At 50.7% G+C, this 23,847-nt stretch overlaps 1 protein-coding gene across 1 annotated transcript in view; it reads left to right on the top strand.

Annotated features, from left to right (window-relative positions):
- Positions 1-23,845, top strand: part of LOC134751525 (solute carrier family 12 member 9) — a 50,790-nt gene extending 26,945 nt beyond the window's left edge. Inside the window, exons 17-20 of the mRNA XM_063686963.1 lie at positions 2,852-2,988; positions 5,004-5,101; positions 16,631-16,760; positions 20,024-23,845. Of these exons, the coding sequence (XP_063543033.1) occupies positions 2,852-2,988; positions 5,004-5,101; positions 16,631-16,760; positions 20,024-20,104 (446 nt within the window). The 3' untranslated portion in view covers positions 20,105-23,845. The remainder of the gene's footprint in view (positions 1-2,851; positions 2,989-5,003; positions 5,102-16,630; positions 16,761-20,023) is intronic.
- Positions 23,846-23,847: the final 2 nt, after the last annotated feature.

Below are 23,847 nucleotides of genomic sequence, written 5' to 3'. Positions count from 1 at the left end.
CCTTACCCGTGCGATCGTTTCTAATTAGAACAAAGCCGGGCAGGGGATAAGAAGTTGAGTCAAGGCTAGGCTTCAGCCAACTCTCCGAAACAAGTACCGCGTGGACAAAGTCAGTCTGAAATGTGTCAAACAGGTCTGTAAAGTGAGAAGGGATGCTTTGGGCGTTAATATGACACACGTTAAAGTTTTTGGAGTTGAGAAATTCGCGTGATACCAAGGTGCCCAAGTTGTGAGAACTGTCAAGTGAGTTTAGTGAGATAAAAGACGAACTATCATTGCTGGCAGAATAAAAACTTTCATCATCAGGCATAAGTATAAAATAAATACGTGAATATATAATATAATATATATATATAAATAACCCAAGGTTTTTTAATCTTATAAAATTACAAATAGGTATTATACACGCCCAACTGCTTATCCTGCCGGTTGCTTAGTGAGAAAAAAAATAAAAAATTGAAAAAGATAATAAAATGAAAATACAAGTAAAATAAAATAAAAAAGAAAGAACATAATTTACAACACAAATTAAGCGACAATAACAGTAACTAAAACACGCCGAGTCAAACTGACTGAATTGACAGATGTCATCTCAAGTATCTGTTGAACGTCAAGTGCAAAACATGCAATTATATTTTAAAACAATACGATTAAAAAGGGTAAGAACTGAATTTTAAGATTACCGTGCAAAAACTGCGAAAGTGGATTACAAGTTGTAATCAACTGAGCCTGGAAAAGTACTGAGTAAACTAAATGTGCTCTAGCGGATTCAGACAAGGTAGTCATTACAAGATTTTGTTATGTCGCAAAATATCAACAATGGACTAGGCTACCGGATTTTAACGTCGAGACCGGCCTGCATTGTTTCCGGAGTCGGCGGTGGCACTGCTCTGCTCTTCGGTCGCATCGGGGTCGGACGTCGACGTCGACTGTGCCTGGCGGGTGGCCTGGCGGTCATTGCAGAGACCTTTAAGACGCTCAATATCTTCATCTGACTCGATACGTTCACGCACGCCCGAAGACAGCCTAACAAAAATATTCCCGTCGAGTGACCAGCAGCATTTCATGCCGAATGCCTTCCGTGCTTGAACAAACAACTCTTGCCGGTGCGGTGTAAGGAACTCTGATATGGCAAAAGGCGTTCCCTTACATGCTGTCTTCTTCTGCCAAACCAGGGACTTCAGACGCGGGTCTCCGAAGCGCACAAGAATTGGTCTCGCTCGGCCCTCAGTCACCTTTCCCAGCCTGTGACAGGCCTTAAATGAAGCAGGAGAGACATCGGGGATCTTAAGTCGCTCTGTGATAATGTTGGTGATAGAAGAAGCAGTGTTTTCACCAGGATCTTCTGGCACACCTTTGAAGAGAAGATATTTCCTTCTATGTCTCATTTCCAAGATATCCTGAGATTTACTGAGAGCATTTATTTGGCTACGAAGAAGTTTCAGTATGCCCAATGTGTAATCCTTAAAGCTAGAGAATTCTTCGCTAAGGCTACTCACTGTCGCTCTGGATGCTGGTGACTTCATTCTGGCCTCGAACTTTGAAAACATCTTGTTCACTGACTTCTCCAAGGACTTCTGTGTCTCTGCTATTTCACTGTAGCTTGCCATTTCCGATGTGTTGTACTTAGAGGTTATGTTTTTGACAGTTGTGAGAATCAGCAGGATTAAACAGTGCAAAATACTAAGACTTACTGCATCTACAGTGCTGCAAGTATTTATTGAATGGAATTGAGCACTGATCTTTACTTCACAGTGATTACAATTACAAAATGTAAGTATTTTACAATTATTTGAATAAATTCTTTAAGTGTGATGTGTTGCGTTTTTTATGTCTACCGCCCAAAAAAATAATAATATATTTTGCATGATACAATTTACGCAACACAACATAGGGAGCTAATGTGTGTCAATAAAGCAATGTATGTGGTGAGCGCAGGTCGTTTTTGAGGCAACGCCATACATAATTTTAAATTAAAACTGTATTTCCACTTACTTACATATCGAGCCTAACGGTAACGTTAAACATGACTTTTATACATTTTTAGGGTTCCTTACATCAAAAGGAAAAAACGGAACCCTTATAGGATCATTCGTGCGTCTGTCAGTCCGTCTGTCACAGCCTATTTTCTTCGACACTACTGAACCAATCAAGTTGAAATTTGGTACACATATATATGTAAGTTTGTGATCCAAAGACGAACATCTAACGTAAACAAATGTTTTTTTTTTCTCTACCTGTATGTAACTGTGCATAATTAGGCATTATGTAGCAGTTACTTAAAGTACTATTCTAGGTTTCCAGTTGGAACCATGATATCCGTGTTAAGTATTAACTATTAACCTAACTATATGGACCAAGGTCTGAAATAAATGTTTTTTACGGTTCCGTACCCAAAGGGTAAAAACGGGGCCATAATTTTTTTTTATACTACGTCGGTGCCAAACAAGCATACGGCCCGCCTGATGTTAAGCAGTCTCCGTAGCCTATGTATTCCTGCAACTCCGGAGGAGTAACATGCGCGTTGCCGACCCTAACACTCCTCTCCCTTGAGCTCTGGCAACCTAATACTAAGACTCCGCTGGATGTCTGTCTATCTGTCTGTCTGTCTGTCACCAGGCTGTATGTCATGAACCGTGATAGCTAGACAGTTGAAATTTTCACAGATGATGTATTTCTGTTGCCGCTATAACAACAAATACTAAAAACAGAATAATATAAATATTTAAGTGGGACTCCCATACAACAAACGTGATTTTTTTGCCGTTTTTTGCGTAATGTTACGGAACCCTTCGTGCGCGAGTCCGACTCGCACTTGGCTGGTTTTTTAAGCTCATTATGTTTGTTTCAGAAGAGGGTAGAACGTTACCAGTAAGCGAAGACGCATCCCTAGACCCCAGCATAGTGAACGTAGCGCCAGGCCGGCCTGTGCAGGAGCGACTGCAGCATCTCCTGCGGCTGCTGCGGATTAATGCCACGGCGCATGTGGTCAGTACAGTTACACGTGTGGTCTCGTGAACGTCAGCTGCCGCTCCGACTGCAGCATCTCCTGCGGCTGCTGCGGATTAATGCCACGGCGCATGTGGTCAGTACAGTTACACGTGTGGTCTCGTGAACGTCAGCTGCGGCTCCGACTGCAGCATCTCCTGCGGCTGCTGCGGATTAATGCCACGGCGCATGTGGTCAGTACAGTTACACGTGTGGTCTCGTGAACGTCAGCTGCCGCTCCGACTGCAGCATCTCCTGCGGCTGCTGCGGATTAATGCCACGGCGCATGCGGTCAGTACAGTTACACGTGTGGTCTCGTGAACGTCAGCTGCCGCTCCGACTGCAGCATCTCCTGCGGCTGCTGCGGATTAATGCCACGGCGCATGTGGTCAGTACAGTTACACGTGTGGTCTCGTGAACGTCAGCTGCCGCTCCGACTGCAGCATCTCCTGCGGCTGCTGCGGATTAATGCCACGGCGCATGTGGTCAGTACAGTTACACGTGTGGTCTCGTGAACGTCAGCTGCCGCTCCGACTGCAGCATCTCCTGCGGCTGCTGCGGATTAATGCCACGGCGCATGTGGTCAGTACAGTTACACGTGTGGTCTCGTGAACGTCAGCTGCCGCTCCGACTGCAGCATCTCCTGCGGCTGCTGCGGATTAATGCCACGGCGCATGTGGTCAGTACAGTTACACGTGTGGTCTCGTGAACGTCAGCTGCCGCTCCGACTGCAGCATCTCCTGCGGCTGCTGCGGATTAATGCCACGGCGCATGTGGTCAGTACAGTTACACGTGTGGTCTCGTGAACGTCAGTTGCCGCTCCGACTGCAGCATCTCCTGCGGCTGCTGCGGATTAATGCCACGGCGCATGTGGTCAGTACAGTTACACGTGTGGTCTCGTGAACGTCAGCTGCCGCTCCGACTGCAGCATCTCCTGCGGCTGCTGCGGATTAATGCCACGGCGCATGTGGTCAGTACAGTTACACGTGTGGTCTCGTAAACGTCAGTTGCCGCTCCGACTGCAGCATCTCCTGCGGCTGCTGCGGATTAATGCCACGGCGCATGTGGTCAGTACAGTTACACGTGTGGTCTCGTGAACGTCAGCTGCCGCTCCGACTGCAGCATCTCCTGCGGCTGCTGCGGATTAATGCCACGGCGCATGTGGTCAGTACAGTTACACGTGTGGTCTCGTGAACGTCAGCTGCCGCTCCGACTGCAGCATCTCCTGCGGATGCTGCGGATTAATGCCACGGCGCATGTGGTCAGTACAGTTACACGTGTGGTCTCGTGAACGTCAGCTGCCGCTCCGACTGCAGCATCTCCTGCGGCTGCTGCGGATTAATGCCACGGCGCATGTGGTCAGTACAGTTACACGTGTGGTCTCGTGAACGTCAGCTGCCGCTCCGACTGCAGCATCTCCTGCGGCTGCTGCGGATTAATGCCACGGCGCATGTGGTCAGTACAGTTACACGTGTGGTCTCGTGAACGTCAGCTGCCGCTCCGACTGCAGCATCTCCTGCGGCTGCTGCGGATTAATGCCACGGCGCATGTGGTCAGTACAGTTACACGTGTGGTCTCGTGAACGTCAGCTGCCGCTCCGACGTCAGTTTTACTAATTGTAGATATTTCAACACGTTGAAAATAATTCTTAATTTTAGAGCTGCTTCCAGATTTACAAGTAATTAAGAAAAAAAAGGTCTCATCTCTAATAAAAGTGGTGGATTAGCGTCAGTTGTTGTTTAGGTATCATGATGATGTTTTGATGTTTTTCATATACTCAGCATATTGACAATTGACACACACAGAGACATACACAATAAATCATCACTACCCACTAGGCCAGACTGGTCGTCTCTTATATGTTTTCACCATCCGTCCATCTTAGTTAAGCCGTAGACATACGAATGAATGAATAATATTTATTTCAGGACATGTCCCATATATAACATACAATTAAAATTATAAATAATACAATTGCATATAAAAGTTAACATATAGGTAACATTTGTTTACAGATATCGGAGTGGCCGGCGCCGGACGAGACGAGCCGGTGGATGTCCGACAACTCGGACCACTCCATATACCAAAGAGTGCCTCTTACTCACCTGCAGAGGTAAGTCTATTGCTATATTTACACACAGCTGCTAAAGTGCATTCCCACTTTATGAATGAATTGCACTCATAAAGTGAGTATGCACTTTAGCAGCTGTGTGCAAATACAAAAATACACGTTTCTTCATTTCACAGACGGCATGGTACTAGATCCACCAGGCGTTGTCTTTTAGAAACACACCCACACAAAACTGTCGCTTTTACGGGCTGCTTCCGGTATCTCGCAACCAAGTGCTGGAATAATATCCCTCCACCATTAAGATACATTAAAACAAAACAGTCGTTTAAGTTTCATTTTAAGATCGTTATCCATCATCTCTTAAACAAACAAAACACAGGATTTCCGCACGGATACTTGGTATACAATTATACATACACTCCCATCTTCAGCTATCATACTCGGAAGAGGTACAAATATTTACTTTCTGTAGATCGATTTGTAAATGTTTGTCCCGTAATATTTTTTTATTAAACTTTACACATGTTACAAAATTCATAATACTGTCCTTATAAATAGGTATAAAATATTGAATTTGCTACAAAATTAGGCACGTAAGTCTACCATCAATTCGTCCATAGTTACTCGAAATAAATGAGAGTTTTGAATGATTCACGGTTAGTTTCACTAGTGGACCGCGAGCCAGGCGCAAATTTCGTCAGTCATCGCCTCCCGGGCGAAAACTCGTATAGCGGTTAACGGCTATGTATGATGAACCCTCGTGAACGTCAGCTGCCGCTCCGTTGGTGGGTTGAGGAATGGCAGACACCGAAACGCGTAACACGGGCTTTCCATCGCGATACAACCGGCTGACGATTTGTTTTATTAACAATAGCATCTAAACTATCATCTGACAAAGTATCAAACGGGAGGCGATGACGCCGATGACTGAAAAGAATTTTCTTTTTTACATGTTCATGTGACCAGCTGACGGTTTTTCTACAGCGATACAATCGGCTGACGATTTTGTTTATTCACAATAGCATCTAAACTATCATCTGACAAAGTATCAAGGGGGAGGCGATGACTAATTTTTTTTTATAGACTATTTGCTGCCAATCCCTAAACCCACCAACGGAGCGGCAGCTGACGTTCACGAGGGTTCATCATACATAGCCGTTAACCACTTTACGAGTTTTCGCCCGGGAGGCGATTGGTCATGGAAATCTGTTCCTGGCCCGCGGTCTATAGACTTATATTGACCGGGATAGGGACCGTGATTACCTTTTGTATTATTTGTGTGTGAAAGGTAATCACGGTCTATATCCCGGTCAATATAAGTCTAGTCGAAATAAATGCTTTCAGTAATTAGGGTTCCGTACCTCAAAAGGAAAAAATGGAACCCTCATAGGATAACTTTGTTGTCCGTCCGTCTGTCTGTCAAGACCCTTTATCGCGTGAACACGGGGCAGGTATCGAGTTGAAATTAAAACCATATATAATCAGATCAAACTCAAACTCAAAAAAATCAAACTTCTAAGTTAACGTAAAAAAAAGATACGGCCGTTTATGCCGCAAAAACCGTATATTTCGAAACCCTCAAAGGAATCAAAATGTATAGGGTACTTCACGTTCACCTAGACCTAGAACAATGAAATTTGGCAAGTAATATAATCTTGCTTAAATAAAATCTGAACAGGAATAAGTCTTCGTACAGGAATAAGTAAAATTTGTACGGAACCCTCTGTGGGCGAGTCCGACTCGCACTTGACCGACTTTAGGGTTCCGTACCAAAAGGGTAAAAACGGGACCCTATTACTAAGACTCCGCTGTCCGCCGTCTGTCTGTCTGTCACCATGACTGTATCTCATAAAGCGTGATAGCTAGACAGTTGAAATTTTCACAAATGATGTATTTCTATTGTCGCTATAACAACAAATACTAAAAACAGAAATTATGAACATGACTGCAATACAATAAAGAATAAAATAAATATTTAAATAGGGCTCCCATACTTTATTTTTTTGCCGTTTTTTGCGTAATGGTACGGAATCCGGCCGGCACTTGGCCGGATTTTTTTCTTCATTTAATATCAATAAATGATAATCTTACAGCAGGGGTCGGCAACAGGCGGCCCGCGGGCCGCATGTGGCTCGCGAACCTCTCACTTGCGGCCCGCGAGCCTCCCTGGCTATTTTGTATGTAATTTTGACAAACGACAATACCTGATAAAGTCATAGATATTATCAAAGTGCGGCCCGCGTCAATTTCGTTAACTGCTATGTAGCCCTTGGCTGCTAAAAGGTTGCCGACCCCTGTCTTACAGGGTGAACAGTATAATCAGGAGTCGCAGCGGCAGCGAGACCGCAGTCACCTTCCTGCAGCTGCCCGAGCCGCCGCCGCTCACCGCAGAGCTGAGTGCCGCCACCACCGACAACACCATCTGCGGACAATATCTACAGGTATTACAGGGTGAACAGTATAATCAGGAGTCGCAGCGGCAGCGAGACCGCAGTCACCTTCCTGCAGCTGCCCGAGCCGCCGCCGCTCACCGCAGAGCTGAGTGCCGCCACCACCGACAACACCATCTGCGGACAATATCTACAGGTATTACAGGGTGAACAGTATAATCAGGAGTCGCAGCGGCAGCGAGACCGCAGTCACCTTCCTGCAGCTGCCCGAGCCGCCGCCGCTCACCGCAGAGCTGAGTGCCGCCACCACCGACAACACCATCTGCGGACAATATCTACAGGTATTACAGGGTGAACAGTATAATCAGGAGTCGCAGCGGCAGCGAGACCGCAGTCACCTTCCTGCAGCTGCCCGAGCCGCCGCCGCTCACCGCAGAGCTGAGTGCCGCCACCACCGACAACACCATCTGCGGACAATATCTACAGGTATTACAGGGTGAACAGTATAATCAGGAGTCGCAGCGGCAGCGAGACCGCAGTCACCTTCCTGCAGCTGCCCGAGCCGCCGCCGCTCACCGCAGAGCTGAGTGCCGCCACCACCGACAACACCATCTGCGGACAATATCTACAGGTATTACAGGGTGAACAGTATAATCAGGAGTCGCAGCGGCAGCGAGACCGCAGTCACCTTCCTGCAGCTGCCCGAGCCGCCGCCGCTCACCGCAGAGCTGAGTGCCGCCACCACCGACAACACCATCTGCGGACAATATCTACAGGTATTACAGGGTGAACAGTATAATCAGGAGTCGCAGCGGCAGCGAGACCGCAGTCACCTTCCTGCAGCTGCCCGAGCCGCCGCCGCTCACCGCAGAGCTGAGTGCCGCCACCACCGACAACACCATCTGCGGACAATATCTACAGGTATTACAGGGTGAACAGTATAATCAGGAGTCGCAGCGGCAGCGAGACCGCAGTCACCTTCCTGCAGCTGCCCGAGCCGCCGCCGCTCACCGCAGAGCTGAGTGCCGCCACCACCGACAACACCATCTGCGGACAATATCTACAGGTATTACAGGGTGAACAGTATAATCAGGAGTCGCAGCGGCAGCGAGACCGCAGTCACCTTCCTGCAGCTGCCCGAGCCGCCGCCGCTCACCGCAGAGCTGAGTGCCGCCACCACCGACAACACCATCTGCGGACAATATCTACAGGTATTACAGGGTGAACAGTATAATCAGGAGTCGCAGCGGCAGCGAGACCGCAGTCACCTTCCTGCAGCTGCCCGAGCCGCCGCCGCTCACCGCAGAGCTGAGTGCCGCCACCACCGACAACACCATCTGCGGACAATATCTACAGGTATTACAGGGTGAACAGTATAATCAGGAGTCGCAGCGGCAGCGAGACCGCAGTCACCTTCCTGCAGCTGCCCGAGCCGCCGCCGCTCACCGCAGAGCTGAGTGCCGCCACCACCGACAACACCATCTGCGGACAATATCTACAGGTATTACAGGGTGAACAGTATAATCAGGAGTCGCAGCGGCAGCGAGACCGCAGTCACCTTCCTGCAGCTGCCCGAGCCGCCGCCGCTCACCGCAGAGCTGAGTGCCGCCACCACCGACAACACCATCTGCGGACAATATCTACAGGTATTACAGGGTGAACAGTATAATCAGGAGTCGCAGCGGCAGCGAGACCGCAGTCACCTTCCTGCAGCTGCCCGAGCCGCCGCCGCTCACCGCAGAGCTGAGTGCCGCCCCGACAACACCATCTGCGGACAATATCTACAATTACAGGGTGAACAGTATAATCAGGAGTCGCAGCGGCAGCGAGACCGCAGTCACCTTCCTGCAGCTGCCCGAGCCGCCGCCGCTCACCGCAGAGCTGAGTGCCGCCACCACCGACAACACCATCTGCGGACAATATCTACAGGTATTACAGGGTGAACAGTATAATCAGGAGTCGCAGCGGCAGCGAGACCGCAGTCACCTTCCTGCAGCTGCCCGAGCCGCCGCCGCTCACCGCAGAGCTGAGTGCCGCCACCACCGACAACACCATCTGCGGACAATATCTACAGGTATTACAGGGTGAACAGTATAATCAGGAGTCGCAGCGGCAGCGAGACCGCAGTCACCTTCCTGCAGCTGCCCGAGCCGCCGCCGCTCACCGCAGAGCTGAGTGCCGCCACCACCGACAACACCATCTGCGGACAATATCTACAGGTATTACAGGGTGAACAGTATAATCAGGAGTCGCAGCGGCAGCGAGACCGCAGTCACCTTCCTGCAGCTGCCCGAGCCGCCGCCGCTCACCGCAGAGCTGAGTGCCGCCACCACCGACAACACCATCTGCGGACAATATCTACAGGTATTACAGGGTGAACAGTATAATCAGGAGTCGCAGCGGCAGCGAGACCGCAGTCACCTTCCTGCAGCTGCCCGAGCCGCCGCCGCTCACCGCAGAGCTGAGTGCCGCCACCACCGACAACACCATCTGCGGACAATATCTACAGGTATTACAGGGTGAACAGTATAATCAGGAGTCGCAGCGGCAGCGAGACCGCAGTCACCTTCCTGCAGCTGCCCGAGCCGCCGCCGCTCACCGCAGAGCTGAGTGCCGCCACCACCGACAACACCATCTGCGGACAATATCTACAGGTATTACAGGGTGAACAGTATAATCAGGAGTCGCAGCGGCAGCGAGACCGCAGTCACCTTCCTGCAGCTGCCCGAGCCGCCGCCGCTCACCGCAGAGCTGAGTGCCGCCACCACCGACAACACCATCTGCGGACAATATCTACAGGTATTACAGGGTGAACAGTATAATCAGGAGTCGCAGCGGCAGCGAGACCGCAGTCACCTTCCTGCAGCTGCCCGAGCCGCCGCCGCTCACCGCAGAGCTGAGTGCCGCCACCACCGACAACACCATCTGCGGACAATATCTACAGGTATTACAGGGTGAACAGTATAATCAGGAGTCGCAGCGGCAGCGAGACCGCAGTCACCTTCCTGCAGCTGCCCGAGCCGCCGCCGCTCACCGCAGAGCTGAGTGCCGCCACCACCGACAACACCATCTGCGGACAATATCTACAGGTATTACAGGGTGAACAGTATAATCAGGAGTCGCAGCGGCAGCGAGACCGCAGTCACCTTCCTGCAGCTGCCCGAGCCGCCGCCGCTCACCGCAGAGCTGAGTGCCGCCACCACCGACAACACCATCTGCGGACAATATCTACAGGTATTACAGGGTGAACAGTATAATCAGGAGTCGCAGCGGCAGCGAGACCGCAGTCACCTTCCTGCAGCTGCCCGAGCCGCCGCCGCTCACCGCAGAGCTGAGTGCCGCCACCACCGACAACACCATCTGCGGACAATATCTACAGGTATTACAGGGTGAACAGTATAATCAGGAGTCGCAGCGGCAGCGAGACCGCAGTCACCTTCCTGCAGCTGCCCGAGCCGCCGCCGCTCACCGCAGAGCTGAGTGCCGCCACCACCGACAACACCATCTGCGGACAATATCTACAGGTATTACAGGGTGAACAGTATAATCAGGAGTCGCAGCGGCAGCGAGACCGCAGTCACCTTCCTGCAGCTGCCCGAGCCGCCGCCGCTCACCGCAGAGCTGAGTGCCGCCACCACCGACAACACCATCTGCGGACAATATCTACAGGTATTACAGGGTGAACAGTATAATCAGGAGTCGCAGCGGCAGCGAGACCGCAGTCACCTTCCTGCAGCTGCCCGAGCCGCCGCCGCTCACCGCAGAGCTGAGTGCCGCCACCACCGACAACACCATCTGCGGACAATATCTACAGGTATTACAGGGTGAACAGTATAATCAGGAGTCGCAGCGGCAGCGAGACCGCAGTCACCTTCCTGCAGCTGCCCGAGCCGCCGCCGCTCACCGCAGAGCTGAGTGCCGCCACCACCGACAACACCATCTGCGGACAATATCTACAGGTATTACAGGGTGAACAGTATAATCAGGAGTCGCAGCGGCAGCGAGACCGCAGTCACCTTCCTGCAGCTGCCCGAGCCGCCGCCGCTCACCGCAGAGCTGAGTGCCGCCACCACCGACAACACCATCTGCGGACAATATCTACAGGTATTACAGGGTGAACAGTATAATCAGGAGTCGCAGCGGCAGCGAGACCGCAGTCACCTTCCTGCAGCTGCCCGAGCCGCCGCCGCTCACCGCAGAGCTGAGTGCCGCCACCACCGACAACACCATCTGCGGACAATATCTACAGGTATTACAGGGTGAACAGTATAATCAGGAGTCGCAGCGGCAGCGAGACCGCAGTCACCTTCCTGCAGCTGCCCGAGCCGCCGCCGCTCACCGCAGAGCTGAGTGCCGCCACCACCGACAACACCATCTGCGGACAATATCTACAGGTATTACAGGGTGAACAGTATAATCAGGAGTCGCAGCGGCAGCGAGACCGCAGTCACCTTCCTGCAGCTGCCCGAGCCGCCGCCGCTCACCGCAGAGCTGAGTGCCGCCACCACCGACAACACCATCTGCGGACAATATCTACAGGTATTACAGGGTGAACAGTATAATCAGGAGTCGCAGCGGCAGCGAGACCGCAGTCACCTTCCTGCAGCTGCCCGAGCCGCCGCCGCTCACCGCAGAGCTGAGTGCCGCCACCACCGACAACACCATCTGCGGACAATATCTACAGGTATTACAGGGTGAACAGTATAATCAGGAGTCGCAGCGGCAGCGAGACCGCAGTCACCTTCCTGCAGCTGCCCGAGCCGCCGCCGCTCACCGCAGAGCTGAGTGCCGCCACCACCGACAACACCATCTGCGGACAATATCTACAGGTATTACAGGGTGAACAGTATAATCAGGAGTCGCAGCGGCAGCGAGACCGCAGTCACCTTCCTGCAGCTGCCCGAGCCGCCGCCGCTCACCGCAGAGCTGAGTGCCGCCACCACCGACAACACCATCTGCGGACAATATCTACAGGTATTACAGGGTGAACAGTATAATCAGGAGTCGCAGCGGCAGCGAGACCGCAGTCACCTTCCTGCAGCTGCCCGAGCCGCCGCCGCTCACCGCAGAGCTGAGTGCCGCCACCACCGACAACACCATCTGCGGACAATATCTACAGGTATTACAGGGTGAACAGTATAATCAGGAGTCGCAGCGGCAGCGAGACCGCAGTCACCTTCCTGCAGCTGCCCGAGCCGCCGCCGCTCACCGCAGAGCTGAGTGCCGCCACCACCGACAACACCATCTGCGGACAATATCTACAGGTATTACAGGGTGAACAGTATAATCAGGAGTCGCAGCGGCAGCGAGACCGCAGTCACCTTCCTGCAGCTGCCCGAGCCGCCGCCGCTCACCGCAGAGCTGAGTGCCGCCACCACCGACAACACCATCTGCGGACAATATCTACAGGTATTACAGGGTGAACAGTATAATCAGGAGTCGCAGCGGCAGCGAGACCGCAGTCACCTTCCTGCAGCTGCCCGAGCCGCCGCCGCTCACCGCAGAGCTGAGTGCCGCCACCACCGACAACACCATCTGCGGACAATATCTACAGGTATTACAGGGTGAACAGTATAATCAGGAGTCGCAGCGGCAGCGAGACCGCAGTCACCTTCCTGCAGCTGCCCGAGCCGCCGCCGCTCACCGCAGAGCTGAGTGCCGCCACCACCGACAACACCATCTGCGGACAATATCTACAGGTATTACAGGGTGAACAGTATAATCAGGAGTCGCAGCGGCAGCGAGACCGCAGTCACCTTCCTGCAGCTGCCCGAGCCGCCGCCGCTCACCGCAGAGCTGAGTGCCGCCACCACCGACAACACCATCTGCGGACAATATCTACAGGTATTACAGGGTGAACAGTATAATCAGGAGTCGCAGCGGCAGCGAGACCGCAGTCACCTTCCTGCAGCTGCCCGAGCCGCCGCCGCTCACCGCAGAGCTGAGTGCCGCCACCACCGACAACACCATCTGCGGACAATATCTACAGGTATTACAGGGTGAACAGTATAATCAGGAGTCGCAGCGGCAGCGAGACCGCAGTCACCTTCCTGCAGCTGCCCGAGCCGCCGCCGCTCACCGCAGAGCTGAGTGCCGCCACCACCGACAACACCATCTGCGGACAATATCTACAGGTATTACAGGGTGAACAGTATAATCAGGAGTCGCAGCGGCAGCGAGACCGCAGTCACCTTCCTGCAGCTGCCCGAGCCGCCGCCGCTCACCGCAGAGCTGAGTGCCGCCACCACCGACAACACCATCTGCGGACAATATCTACAGGTATTACAGGGTGAACAGTATAATCAGGAGTCGCAGCGGCAGCGAGACCGCAGTCACCTTCCTGCAGCTGCCCGAGCCGCCGCCGCTCACCGCAGAGCTGAGTGCCGCCACCACCGACAACACCATCTGCGGACAATATCTACAGGTATTACAGGGTGAACAGTATAATCAGGAGTCGCAGCGGCAGCGAGACCGCAGTCACCTTCCTGCAGCTGCCCGAGCCGCCGCCGCTCACCGCAGAGCTGAGTGCCGCCACCACCGACAACACCATCTGCGGACAATATCTACAGGTATTACAGGGTGAACAGTATAATCAGGAGTCGCAGCGGCAGCGAGACCGCAGTCACCTTCCTGCAGCTGCCCGAGCCGCCGCCGCTCACCGCAGAGCTGAGTGCCGCCACCACCGACAACACCATCTGCGGACAATATCTACAGGTATTACAGGGTGAACAGTATAATCAGGAGTCGCAGCGGCAGCGAGACCGCAGTCACCTTCCTGCAGCTGCCCGAGCCGCCGCCGCTCACCGCAGAGCTGAGTGCCGCCACCACCGACAACACCATCTGCGGACAATATCTACAGGTATTACAGGGTGAACAGTATAATCAGGAGTCGCAGCGGCAGCGAGACCGCAGTCACCTTCCTGCAGCTGCCCGAGCCGCCGCCGCTCACCGCAGAGCTGAGTGCCGCCACCACCGACAACACCATCTGCGGACAATATCTACAGGTATTACAGGGTGAACAGTATAATCAGGAGTCGCAGCGGCAGCGAGACCGCAGTCACCTTCCTGCAGCTGCCCGAGCCGCCGCCGCTCACCGCAGAGCTGAGTGCCGCCACCACCGACAACACCATCTGCGGACAATATCTACAGGTATTACAGGGTGAACAGTATAATCAGGAGTCGCAGCGGCAGCGAGACCGCAGTCACCTTCCTGCAGCTGCCCGAGCCGCCGCCGCTCACCGCAGAGCTGAGTGCCGCCACCACCGACAACACCATCTGCGGACAATATCTACAGGTATTACAGGGTGAACAGTATAATCAGGAGTCGCAGCGGCAGCGAGACCGCAGTCACCTTCCTGCAGCTGCCCGAGCCGCCGCCGCTCACCGCAGAGCTGAGTGCCGCCACCGACAACACCATCTGCGGACAATATCTACAGGTATTACAGGGTGAACAGTATAATCAGGAGTCGCAGCGGCAGCGAGACCGCAGTCACCTTCCTGCAGCTGCCCGAGCCGCCGCCGCTCACCGCAGAGCTGAGTGCCGCCACCACCGACAACACCATCTGCGGACAATATCTACAGGTATTACAGGGTGAACAGTATAATCAGGAGTCGCAGCGGCAGCGAGACCGCAGTCACCTTCCTGCAGCTGCCCGAGCCGCCGCCGCTCACCGCAGAGCTGAGTGCCGCCCCGACAACACCATCTGCGGACAATATCTACAGGTATTACAGGGTGAACAGTATAATCAGGAGTCGCAGCGGCAGCGAGACCGCAGTCACCTTCCTGCAGCTGCCCGAGCCGCCGCCGCTCACCGCAGAGCTGAGTGCCGCCACCACCGACAACACCATCTGCGGACAATATCTACAGGTATTACAGGGTGAACAGTATAATCAGGAGTCGCAGCGGCAGCGAGACCGCAGTCACCTTCCTGCAGCTGCCCGAGCCGCCGCCGCTCACCGCAGAGCTGAGTGCCGCCACCACCGACAACACCATCTGCGGACAATATCTACAGGTATTACAGGGTGAACAGTATAATCAGGAGTCGCAGCGGCAGCGAGACCGCAGTCACCTTCCTGCAGCTGCCCGAGCCGCCGCCGCTCACCGCAGAGCTGAGTGCCGCCACCACCGACAACACCATCTGCGGACAATATCTACAGGTATTACAGGGTGAACAGTATAATCAGGAGTCGCAGCGGCAGCGAGACCGCAGTCACCTTCCTGCAGCTGCCCGAGCCGCCGCCGCTCACCGCAGAGCTGAGTGCCGCCACCACCGACAACACCATCTGCGGACAATATCTACAGGTATTACAGGGTGAACAGTATAATCAGGAGTCGCAGCGGCAGCGAGACCGCAGTCACCTTCCTGCAGCTGCCCGAGCCGCCGCCGCTCACCGCAGAGCTGAGTGCCGCCACCACCGACAACACCATCTGCGGACAATATCTACAGGTATTACAGGGTGAACAGTATAATCAGGAGTCGCAGCGGCAGCGAGACCGCAGTCACCTTCCTGCAGCTGCCCGAGCCGCCGCCGCTCACCGCAGAGCTGAGTGCCGCCACCACCGACAACACCATCTGCGGACAATATCTACAGGTATTACAGGGTGAACAGTATAATCAGGAGTCGCAGCGGCAGCGAGACCGCAGTCACCTTCCTGCAGCTGCCCGAGCCGCCGCCGCTCACCGCAGAGCTGAGTGCCGCCACCACCGACAACACCATCTGCGGACAATATCTACAGGTATTACAGGGTGAACAGTATAATCAGGAGTCGCAGCGGCAGCGAGACCGCAGTCACCTTCCTGCAGCTGCCCGAGCCGCCGCCGCTCACCGCAGAGCTGAGTGCCGCCACCACCGACAACACCATCTGCGGACAATATCTACAGGTATTACAGGGTGAACAGTATAATCAGGAGTCGCAGCGGCAGCGAGACCGCAGTCACCTTCCTGCAGCTGCCCGAGCCGCCGCCGCTCACCGCAGAGCTGAGTGCCGCCACCACCGACAACACCATCTGCGGACAATATCTACAGGTATTACAGGGTGAACAGTATAATCAGGAGTCGCAGCGGCAGCGAGACCGCAGTCACCTTCCTGCAGCTGCCCGAGCCGCCGCCGCTCACCGCAGAGCTGAGTGCCGCCACCACCGACAACACCATCTGCGGACAATATCTACAGGTATTACAGGGTGAACAGTATAATCAGGAGTCGCAGCGGCAGCGAGACCGCAGTCACCTTCCTGCAGCTGCCCGAGCCGCCGCCGCTCACCGCAGAGCTGAGTGCCGCCGACAACACCATCTGCGGACAATATCTACAGGTATTACAGGGTGAACAGTATAATCAGGAGTCGCAGCGGCAGCGAGACCGCAGTCACCTTCCTGCAGCTGCCCGAGCCGCCGCCGCTCACCGCAGAGCTGAGTGCCGCCACCACCGACAACACCATCTGCGGACAATATCTACAGGTATTACAGGGTGAACAGTATAATCAGGAGTCGCAGCGGCAGCGAGACCGCAGTCACCTTCCTGCAGCTGCCCGAGCCGCCGCCGCTCACCGCAGAGCTGAGTGCCGCCGACAACACCATCTGCGGACAATATCTACAGGTATTACAGGGTGAACAGTATAATCAGGAGTCGCAGCGGCAGCGAGACCGCAGTCACCTTCCTGCAGCTGCCCGAGCCGCCGCCGCTCACCGCAGAGCTGAGTGCCGCCACCACCGACAACACCATCTGCGGACAATATCTACAGGTATTACAGGGTGAACAGTATAATCAGGAGTCGCAGCGGCAGCGAGACCGCAGTCACCTTCCTGCAGCTGCCCGAGCCGCCGCCGCTCACCGCAGAGCTGAGTGCCGCCACCACCGACAACACCATCTGCGGACAATATCTACAGGTATTACAGGGTGAACAGTATAATCAGGAGTCGCAGCGGCAGCGAGACCGCAGTCACCTTCCTGCAGCTGCCCGAGCCGCCGCCGCTCACCGCAGAGCTGAGTGCCGCCACCACCGACAACACCATCTGCGGACAATATCTACAGGTATTACAGGGTGAACAGTATAATCAGGAGTCGCAGCGGCAGCGAGACCGCAGTCACCTTCCTGCAGCTGCCCGAGCCGCCGCCGCTCACCGCAGAGCTGAGTGCCGCCACCACCGACAACACCATCTGCGGACAATATCTACAGGTATTACAGGGTGAACAGTATAATCAGGAGTCGCAGCGGCAGCGAGACCGCAGTCACCTTCCTGCAGCTGCCCGAGCCGCCGCCGCTCACCGCAGAGCTGAGTGCCGCCACCACCGACAACACCATCTGCGGACAATATCTACAGGTATTACAGGGTGAACAGTATAATCAGGAGTCGCAGCGGCAGCGAGACCGCAGTCACCTTCCTGCAGCTGCCCGAGCCGCCGCCGCTCACCGCAGAGCTGAGTGCCGCCACCACCGACAACACCATCTGCGGACAATATCTACAGGTATTACAGGGTGAACAGTATAATCAGGAGTCGCAGCGGCAGCGAGACCGCAGTCACCTTCCTGCAGCTGCCCGAGCCGCCGCCGCTCACCGCAGAGCTGAGTGCCGCCACCACCGACAACACCATCTGCGGACAATATCTACAGGTATTACAGGGTGAACAGTATAATCAGGAGTCGCAGCGGCAGCGAGACCGCAGTCACCTTCCTGCAGCTGCCCGAGCCGCCGCCGCTCACCGCAGAGCTGAGTGCCGCCACCACCGACAACACCATCTGCGGACAATATCTACAGGTATTACAGGGTGAACAGTATAATCAGGAGTCGCAGCGGCAGCGAGACCGCAGTCACCTTCCTGCAGCTGCCCGAGCCGCCGCCGCTCACCGCAGAGCTGAGTGCCGCCACCACCGACAACACCATCTGCGGACAATATCTACAGGTATTACAGGGTGAACAGTATAATCAGGAGTCGCAGCGGCAGCGAGACCGCAGTCACCTTCCTGCAGCTGCCCGAGCCGCCGCCGCTCACCGCAGAGCTGAGTGCCGCCACCACCGACAACACCATCTGCGGACAATATCTACAGGTATTACAGGGTGAACAGTATAATCAGGAGTCGCAGCGGCAGCGAGACCGCAGTCACCTTCCTGCAGCTGCCCGAGCCGCCGCCGCTCACCGCAGAGCTGAGTGCCGCCACCACCGACAACACCATCTGCGGACAATATCTACAGGTATTACAGGGTGAACAGTATAATCAGGAGTCGCAGCGGCAGCGAGACCGCAGTCACCTTCCTGCAGCTGCCCGAGCCGCCGCCGCTCACCGCAGAGCTGAGTGCCGCCACCACCGACAACACCATCTGCGGACAATATCTACAGGTATTTTACAGACGAATTAAAATTAAATAGGTTATTTGACTACTAGTCAAATCAGTTTTTAGGGTTTCGTACCTAAAGGGTAAAAACGGGACCCTATTACTAAGACTGCGCTGTCTGTCTGTCCGTCCGTCTGTCGCCAGGCTGTATCTAATGAACCGTGATAGCTAGAAATTTTCACAGATGATGTATTTCTGTTGCCGCTATAACAACAAATACTAAAAAGTACGGAACCCTCGGTGGGCGAGTCCGACTCGCACTTGGCCAGTTTTATTTCTAACTGTCAAAACGATTTTGCTACTATGGAATTTATATGAAACACTAGCATGTGACGTCACAATCAAATTACCTACTCGCTATAGTTTTATACGGGTTTTAAAATAGAATTTGTCTCTAAAAATAACTGCTGTCTACGTTTCTCTATTAATCTTCTGGTGCTTTATTTCATGCATGGTGTAAAATTAATTCTTGTTCGTTTTTTTGGCTGACAACGGAGGCAGATTAAGACAAACCATTTACACCTGTCCAATTTCTTGGTCCAATGAGCATTGTGTCTCACTCTCTCACTGATGATGATGATGATGATGATCCTTCCGGCCTATTTCGACCATGGCGACCACTTCGACTCCTAGTAACTTGGAGCTAACTGTTACAGTTAGCACGGCGCTCGTGCGCCCGAATATGGCTGATGTAGCCAATCTTCGAGGCGAACCCCCGTGCACATTAAGAGCACGTGAGAACACCAGCCACATAATGGTAATGAATGGAAGCAGGCTGGCGTGCTTTCAGCTCGTCGCGTTTAGCATCGAGGTCAACTATGCGTTGCTCCTCGAAATCGCGGACTTTGTCCTGCACCAGCCTGCGCCACTCAGGACGCTCTGCCAAACCTTCCCACTGAGAGGGCTCGATGTTGCATCTTTTCATATTTCGTTTCTGAACATCTTTGTATCGGAGGAGTTGTCCGCCAGGTTTCCGCTTACCCTCCTCTAGTTCAGAAAAAAAGATGCGCTTCGCCACTCTCTCCCCCGCCATACGTGATACGTGACCGCACCACCGAAGCTGTCGACGCATTAGGTAAGCCTCTATTCCACCGACCTTGGCTCGTCGCAGAACTTCGGTATTTCGCACTCGGTCAGACCACTCACTAAGCACAATGTGAGACGCAAATTCCTATTGGGCAAAGAAATTGGCCGGTGAAATACCACAATTTTTTAAATTGAATTTATTTTTTATTTCTTCCAGGTTCTAGACGAATTTACTAAAGAGCTCTCCCCAACGATACTGGTGCGAGGACTGAAGCCAGTCACCTCCACAGCTCTGTAAATATAGGACATATGTGGTATTTTCTATAAAAAGGGACCTTATTGTACTCCGATATAAATACAATGCCGCGCAACGCTGTGCGGCGTAAGCGCCATCGACAATAAGGTCCCTTTTCATAGAAAATGCCCCATATATTATATTATAGCGAAATGACAGTTTAAGCAAAGATAAATGATTGTATTAGATGTGTTAAGTCTAAGACAAATTTATACTTCGAATTTGACAGCTAATGTATCTACATCCGCTGAAGATTCTAACGTGGTAAAAAAACGAGTTACTGAAGTATTATTAAGTCGAATAAACGCTCGAAGTGTTTCGATCCAATTTTCGAGAATTCTCCACACACACACACATACACACACACACACTCATTGTTTAGTTCACGTCGCGCCCTCGACCAGTGAAGTCGTTGCTCCGAGAAGAAGATCCTCGAAATTTAGATTGTAACAAGTCGAGCATTTATTCGACGAGATTAAGTGAGGAATCAATCCATTTAAAATAATTTTGATATATTCGAATCTGACGGGAGTTTTATAGTTGTAATGCGGAAATTCTGTTGGGTAATTAGATGTATAATAGTTATTTACGATACAAGTGCGGAAAAGAGGAAATTCGAAACGAGTTGCGAATTACCTATTCGCACGTGTATCGTACAACGTTTTACAGTACATATGGCCCTTTAAACTTTCGACATACGCACGAAGAGTGCTTTTTTACGCACTAGTGCGAGAAAGTAGCACCATATGTACTGTAAAGATAGTTACCTACCACAGAATACATGGCGCCGTAGGTAATACAGTCCAACCCCCTTATTCATAATACTTTATGGGTCTGATTTAGTTAAATTATGTTTTATCCCTTTCTTACAAATATAGAAGTCAAAATGACAGATAAAGACAAACGATTCATAGCTAATTCAGGCCAGTAACGCGTTTATAAATAACGCCATAAGAATTAATTTCCTATCCATTTTGTACTTTGTCGCAGTGACAATAATATGAGGCTCTAGCGACTTTCATATTGATTGTCACTGTGACAAGGTACGAAATGGGTTGGAAATTTAACATTTTTGACTGTACAGCGTCATGTTCTACAGCTGTCAAAGTCGAGACATGATTTTTCTTAAACTTTACACACACAGTCTGGCAAAAAAGAGTAGAAATTAAAGTGGCAACACTGTAGTGTCGTCCCTTACAAATCAATCTGAGAAAAACGGGACAACACTACAGTGTTGCCACTTTTTAATTTCTACTCTTTTTTGCCAGACTGTATTTAGGTGAATTAAATTAAATCGGTAGAAACGCAGGTCCAACGGGATTATGGGACCATCTCATTAAAATTAAGATGTAAAGTAAGGTTATATAAACCTATTTTTTACCATTGACTGTATTAAACTAGACTCAGATTGGCACTTAAAATAATTTTTTTAATAAAATAAATAAAATAAATAAATAAATATATATATATTATAGGACATTCTTACACAGATTGACTAAGTCCCACAGTAAGCCCAAGGAGGCTTGTGTTGTGGGTTTAATAATATCAGATTTGATAATTTATCCTGTAGCCACCCAGATACCTATAAAAAGGTCATTCCATTGTATTGTATTTTGAATCTTTTTTTTAACAAATTAAAATTCTATTTGTCTCTGCATATTTTACTCTGTGGGTGGCTGGCGGATATTATTCGTTGATCACAGTTTGATTTTCGTTTTATATTCTTGACACATTTTTTATTTTATTTTATCTCGTTTTATTAAATGACATTTTTAATTATGACATTCTTATTAACTTAGTTTTAATTTTACTTTTAAGTTTATATTTATATTATAAATTATGTAGATGGAAGTGTAAATCAATACTCGTATATATAGTTGGTCAAGCAAATCTTGTCAGTATAAAAAGGCGGCAAATTTAAAAAATGTAGGCGCGAAGGGATATCGTCCCATAGAGAATTTGAATTTCGCGCCTTTTTCTACTGACAAAATTTGCTAGACCAACTATATTTCTTCAGTTACGATTTGTGATATTTTTTTATATAAATATATTACTGCATCAAAATTCTTAGGTGAAATTACATATCATGAAAGTTAGAGATAAATAAATTGTTTTAAATACAGTCTTCGTTAAGGCAAACATTGAAACGTTTTTTTATGTGTAAAAGTATTAATTCTATTGTAGTTTTTGTGTTGGATATCGCTGACACATCAGAGTACATGTATATGTTTTTTTGTCATTATAAATACGTCCAGTCTTAATCATTAATTTAATAGATAATTGTAACAGAATATAGGTATTATTTTAATCTTAGTATGTATAACTAAATAAGTATATCAAAGAATTTAGACACCAATATATTTTCTATGTTACATAATGCTTCCTTTCTTTATAACTATTAATAACTAGCTTTTGCCCGCGACTTCGTCTGCGTGGAATTAGTAATTTGGGTTAATTTTTAAACAAATTGCTTTTTAATCCATCCCTTATTTTCACCCTTAAATTGGTCCACTCGGAAGGATCATGAAAAAATCGCGTGATTTGTAGATGACTCCTTATGACCAGGTCTACTACTACCTAAGAAACACCTGTAAATTTTACTTACGTAAGTAGGGACAAAGCTATTTGCTAGAATGAGATAATGATATTCATGTCTCATTCTGTAGTATGGCTGCATGGCCTGCATGTGTCCCTATTATACATGGAGACTATATAAAGGAGCCAAATCTCTATGTATGAAAAGTCTCCATCAAAAAACAGTAATTAGGCGGCGCCACCATACACCGAAATAAACAACCAACCTACGTAATTTGGTCGGGTTATTTGTTGCCTTATATGGTTCATGTTATACTCATGTCCCAGAGCCTAACTAGCGCCACCGGAGAGATTAGGAACTATTATTTAAAGCTGAAAGCGGTCACTTTTACAACAATTCTGCCATAAGAGATTGCGATCCTTTCTATACCATCCATAGTTACGTAGTTTCAAATGTCACTTACTATAATTTGTCAAAGTACTGTCTCATTTCAAACATAGACAGAGAGACTCATACTGTCTTGGTCTTACTTCAACGAAAAGGATGAGTATAGTTTTTGTTCTTATTTACTGCCAATTTGGTTTGACCAACTATATATGTATATACTCCTTCTGACTACCTCTCAGTGGTCTTCGATTCCAGGCATGGAGACTATATAAAGGAGCCAAATCTCTATGTATGAAAAGTGTCCATCAAAAAACAGTAATTAGGAGGCGCCACCATACACCGAAATACTACCAAAAACAACCTACGTAATTTGGTCGGGTTATTTGTTGCCTTATATGTATGGTTCATGTTATACTCATGTCCCAGAGCCTAACTAGCGCCACCGGAGAGATTAGGAACTATTATTTAAAGCTGGAAGCGGTCACTTTTACAACAATTCTGCCATAAGAGATTGGCGTCCTTTCTATACCATCCATAGTTCCAGGCATAACACCCGCCTGGAGAGAGTACTCTCTATTGCCCTCTCTACTTACTACATACTCTCTAATAGTCCTGTGAATAGTCCTAATACAAATCATATCAGTTTAATGCTGATTTAATGCGACCAAAGCCTTCAACCAGTCTGTAGCTGACCTTTATGGTTAAGTTATTATTAACTTCTTACCGACCGCCTCAGTTTAAAGGTAGACATATTTTGACATATTTTTAGTTGAATCGAAACAATTAACACTTCAGTATTTTGTAGATTTTTACCTAATTGTGA

Source organism: Cydia strobilella, chromosome 22 (assembly GCF_947568885.1).
Source record: "Cydia strobilella chromosome 22, ilCydStro3.1, whole genome shotgun sequence".
Taxonomy (NCBI): Eukaryota; Metazoa; Arthropoda; class Insecta; order Lepidoptera; family Tortricidae; genus Cydia; species Cydia strobilella.
This window is presented reverse-complemented; position numbering and strand designations above follow the sequence as displayed.